The sequence below is a fragment of the Penaeus monodon genome, chromosome 28 (assembly GCF_015228065.2).
Source record: "Penaeus monodon isolate SGIC_2016 chromosome 28, NSTDA_Pmon_1, whole genome shotgun sequence".
In the NCBI taxonomy this organism is placed as follows: Eukaryota; Metazoa; Arthropoda; class Malacostraca; order Decapoda; family Penaeidae; genus Penaeus; species Penaeus monodon.
In genome coordinates, this window is record NC_051413.1 from 18213653 (window position 1) to 18214354 (window position 702).

Genomic DNA, 702 nt, shown 5'->3' on the forward strand with positions numbered 1-702 from the left:
TCCCACATTCATTTATATGTTTACATCCTGTAGGTGATTAATCCAACTCTGACTTAATTTTTCCCTGGACTTTGTTGAATTCTCAGCTGGAGGAAGCACTAGAGCATCTCCTGAATGAATCTGTCTTGGGAGAAAATGAGAGTAACTACCAGGGCTACCTGCGAATATTGTATCGCCTAAGGAAATTCCCAAAATTGATTGTGGCTGCACAGAATATGCTGAATATATTTCCAACGTATTATCCACTGGAGTGGATATGTCGTATATTTGTGGAGATGAATGCATTCCCTAAAGAAGGCGAAGGTAAGGATATTGGTTTAAAATTCATATTTTCGTTTTGACCTGGGTAGAGGATTTTTAAAAGCATATTCCATATCTCCCATATTGACAGGACTTTTGAAAGAGGTTTTACTTCACTTACTATCTCTGAAATTCTTTTCAGACAAATTTCCTCTGAGCCAAGAGGAATTGTCAGAATATAATTTAAAACTCTTAACTATGAATAAGGCCTCACCATGGGGTAATTTGGCAATGGGGCTGACTTGCAAACTTGAGAACAAGCTGGAAGAAGCCAAAGCATACCTCAGAGTTGGTAAGTCTTGTTCTGTGTCAAGTGTATGTCTTTCTGCTCTTATGTTTTGTGATGGTGATGATATTAAATTCCAATAAATAATGAATTATATTATGTTGTGTGTGTGACAA

At 36.9% G+C, this 702-nt stretch overlaps 1 protein-coding gene across 1 annotated transcript in view; it reads left to right on the forward strand.

Moving 5' to 3' along the window:
- Window positions 1–702, forward strand: part of LOC119591402 (tetratricopeptide repeat protein 37-like) — a 22471-nt gene that overhangs the window by 6350 nt on the left and 15419 nt on the right. Inside the window, exons 6-7 of the mRNA XM_037940145.1 lie at window positions 87–303; window positions 443–592. Coding sequence (XP_037796073.1) covers window positions 87–303; window positions 443–592 — 367 coding nt within the window. The remainder of the gene's footprint in view (window positions 1–86; window positions 304–442; window positions 593–702) is intronic.